This window comes from Cyprinodon variegatus, unplaced genomic scaffold, assembly GCF_000732505.1.
Source record: "Cyprinodon variegatus isolate N-32 unplaced genomic scaffold, C_variegatus-1.0 Scaffold203, whole genome shotgun sequence".
NCBI classification, from domain to species: Eukaryota; Metazoa; Chordata; class Actinopteri; order Cyprinodontiformes; family Cyprinodontidae; genus Cyprinodon; species Cyprinodon variegatus.
This window is the reverse complement of record NW_015150656.1, coordinates 249,168-253,145: the sequence shown is the minus strand read 5'-3', so window position 1 is coordinate 253,145 and position 3,978 is coordinate 249,168. Positions and strand designations below refer to the sequence as shown.

Sequence of the window (3,978 nt, the reverse complement as noted above, 5' to 3'; positions counted from 1 at the left end):
AGAAAAAGAAGCATAGATACAAAAAGCAGCTGCAAAAGGCAGGAAACACACAGCCAGGTAGACCAGCTTCGAGCCAGCTCCCATGTCAGAGGATGAAGAGAGCACATCCAGCCAGTCACGGTCAGAGAAACAGGACTACACTGAAAAACAGGCTGATCTCCAACATCTATAAACAAAGGTGTTGATGGCAGCAGCACAGCTGATATTTCTCTCCTTGATGGACTCACAGCCAAACAGAAACAGATGAGGTGAAGCTACTATGAAAAAAAGCAGAGAGAGCATTTAAAGATCTAATGGTGCAATATGCTGGCTGAGTGAAAAATTACCTTTAACTTTTTTTTTTTTTTGCACTTTTGATGCACAGTTGCATGCAAATCTGGATAAAAAAGATACTTTCATTTAGATCAATTTTCCTGGTGTTTATTTTTAATCATGATGTAATTATATCTAAACTTTCACAGTGATATTGGATTGAATTACTTTTACAAATCACCCACACTCTTATTCTTAAACAAAACAGTTAAATACAGGTTTGAATTGACTGCAGTTTGGATTTACCTGACAGAGGCTGTTGGATATCCTAACAGCATTCAGTAAAATGAGTTCTTATATATGAAGGCTTAAAAAAACGAGCAATGAAAGAGAGAGAAATCCTAAACCAACTGTCCCTAAATTGTATTTTTCCACCTGCATCCTACAGGGTGGGGTGTACTTTGGAGAAAAGTGCATGAAAAAAACATAATTTACTATAAAGTTTTTAAAGAAAGCTGCAGGTAAGAGCTAATTTATGAACCAGTGGGACAATCATGTATGTGTCATCAGTAACAGAAATATTGGAAAAGAATTTGCAGGCACATAATTATGTTAATGGTATGTTCTTCATTCATTCATTCATTCATTCATTCATTCAAAACAAACTTCAGTTAAACTCCCCCGGGAACATCAAAGTCCTCGTAAAGAGGAAGTCCGGGCGTGATTTTCGGCCGTGGGTGAAACTCCTTTTGAGAGTCGTGACTCCTGTCAACGCCGCGCGGCTTTCAACGTGGGCGACCGCGCGCTGATAAATGGAGATGCTGCCCTGCTGTCGGGACGCGATCACAAATCACAAACATGGAGGAGGAGAAGAGCAGCTGCTGCGCTTTCGAGGGAGGAGCGGATCCAGAGGCAGAGGCAGACCTCCGGGAACACGGGGGCCATCTCCTCATTCGGCTCCAGAGAGAAAAGCGCAGAACACGGATGGCGCAGTTTATGGCCGCCGGGCTCCTCCTGCTGCTCTGCGGAGTTCTGGCGATTCTCTACAGAATCGCGACTCCAATGGACTCTGCTCCAAACAACCTGGTAACTTTTTACATTTGTTTTTTTGGGAACTAGTGTTTTCGCTTTGAAATCATGCAACTGCTTTGTTTTTGTTTTTTTAAGTGCGCAACTTAACAGGCTCTCAGAGAAGCTCCAGGTTTGTTCCGTCTTGTAAAGTGAATGTGGTTTAAAAAGCCTCGGTAATCATTGTGAAGCCGTTGTGTAAACACTGACAGATTAAACCCACTCAGCCTCACTTTCTCTAATTGCACGTGCTGTCTTGTTATGAGCGCGCGACAACAAGCCTGCGGAGTGCGTCCCACACACTGAAAAAACAATGCAGCCGTTTGTAGTATTTACTTAATCATTTGTAGTTGCTTTAATTGTTTAATGCAGGGTAGGACATAAAACAATTATGTTAAAGTAACTAAACAGGATAAAATAAATGCAAAAAAAAAAAAATGGTTGCAGATTTTTATTTTTATTTTTCAGTGCAGCTGGACGGAAACCGCTGCGGTTTTCATTTTTATTTTCACTACTGATTCATAGAAATTGGCTGCAAATTCAACCACCTGATTCTTTACAGGAGTTGGGGGGGAAACAGAGTTTTAATACCATCATGGTGGCAAAAATAATCTAATTAAATCCACCAGGTGCCCAAAACAAAAATAAAATCATAAAGAAATAGATTTTTTTTTTCTTTACCTGGTCCACAGAAAAAGTAAGAATGTTTTATTTTGGTAGTTTGATTTCTTTTTAACTTGTGTAGCAAAGAGAGTGAATCATACTAGATCCAAAAGCAGAAAAACCTGCTATGTAGTAAGGCCTATTAGATGAGTCAATGTTCATTAATAGACTACAGTCAATGAGACAGCGTGGTTGTTGAGAAACAAATACTATGTGTTAACAATAAGATTTTACACTACAAGAAGATTTTATTGTGTCTGAAATAATGTGTGTATTTCTTGAACTGCAGTTCAGCCTGAGCTCTATTCAGCTGTAATGTGTATTAATATTTAACAAATCTCAATGCATGAGATGAGATTCCTCAACCTTAATCGCAAAATGTCAAACTTGATTTATTTTGTTAAAGAATGCCTCCAGATTTCAGGAACAGGGTGAACAGAAAACTGCTTCAAACACATGTTGGCTTCAAGTGAGCCAGAGTTTGCCAGCAGGAACAGACAGGTCGGCTGGCTTTAGATGAATGCTGGATTAGAAATGTGACGCCATCAGCATACTATAAAAACTACAACCGGAGAAGTGAATGTAAAATACTGTGAAATCAAAGATAGCAAACTATATCAACACATTAAACAGAATCAGACATTTTAAAGACATTTAAATCCAAATTTACTGTGAAAATCTGAAGGAATTGTAAAATGTATAGAAAAAGAGGGTAAAGTAGCAGGAAGCTACTGTGAACTATTCTCCCAGAAAGACAGATTTCACTGATTCATCCTTTCAGGCTGCAGGTAACTGGTCGATATTTTTGGCACTGGGTGCGGCCATGCTGAAACTGTTCAATGTTTCTGCTTATATAACATGAAAGTATAACATGCAGCTGTTCAGATTTCCAATAAGATATAAAAAAAAAAAAGAGCAGCATAATGATACTGAGTTTGGACATGTGAAAAGGAAGGAAAGATATATGAAAGATTTAGGATTTTTTGCACTCCACTGCTATCTTATACTTTTCTAATGGAATAAATCAGCCATGTTTGCTAAAACAGTCAAATATTCTATTAATATTTCGTATTAAAACAAGTATTAGCAGAGTGTAAAGTCTAATATTTATGTTGAGCTAATAGGAAATGTGTTTTATTGAGGTTGTTTGACTGCAGGGCTCATGTTTGGTCTGCATGTGTTAGAAGTCACCCTAAATATTTACTTTAGAACCATAAATTAGTAGATATAGTCCAGCTGGTTTTTATACAACTGGTTGAATGTTTTAACCTGCATTTATTGTTCTTTTTTTATGTCACATGATAAGTTATTCTTGTTTTTATATTCTTGCAGATCAATCCTGATTCTGGCAACAAATCGACAGGTAATTATCGGGTTTATACTCTGTTTTTGTTTTGTGCATTGTTTGTTATTAACACTAAGACATTTGCATTTATCTTTTAGGCATCTCTGAAAGGCAGCACTCACCAAATGCGAATGGGCCCCCCAGCGCCATGCTGACAGGTAAAGAGGTTTTTCATTCTCAAAACAGAAAGTAAATAAGAACTTTTAAAATGTTGTCATTACACTGATTCATTTTCAAATTTAATCTATTTGAGTTTTGCTGTTTATTAGCAGCCCTGATAAGCATGACAGGCAAACCAGGACGTATTCTCATTAGAAGAAAGCGTCCAGAAACAGACGGGGATAATATATCAGCCTTTCTACCACCATTTTAATTAAATTCGGTTTATTAGTATACACCAGTTCACAACACGTCATCTCAAGGTAATTTACAGAGACTGCTCAACCAAACCTTTCAGGCAGATCGATGTAACGTTTTCTACCTAAGAAAAAAACAGCTGATTCCATCCAGTCATTGACGCCACAGGATTCGCACCTCCTGGCATGAGCCGACAGTAGATATTCACTTGCATTTAGTCATTGGATCTGCAGAAATTTCTCACACTGAGCATGCATGCAGCAACAGTGGAGAGGAAAAGCAAACTTTTGACA

At 38.0% G+C, this 3,978-nt stretch overlaps 1 protein-coding gene across 1 annotated transcript in view; it reads left to right on the top strand.

Annotated features, from left to right (window-relative positions):
* The first annotated feature begins 1,005 nt into the window (after positions 1-1,005).
* LOC107088010 (tumor necrosis factor-like) overlaps positions 1,006-3,978 on the top strand; it is a 7,694-nt gene continuing 4,721 nt past the window's right edge. The window contains exons 1-3 of the mRNA XM_015379904.1: positions 1,006-1,338; positions 3,316-3,346; positions 3,427-3,486. Of these exons, the coding sequence (XP_015235390.1) occupies positions 1,111-1,338; positions 3,316-3,346; positions 3,427-3,486 (319 nt within the window). The 5' untranslated portion in view covers positions 1,006-1,110. The remainder of the gene's footprint in view (positions 1,339-3,315; positions 3,347-3,426; positions 3,487-3,978) is intronic.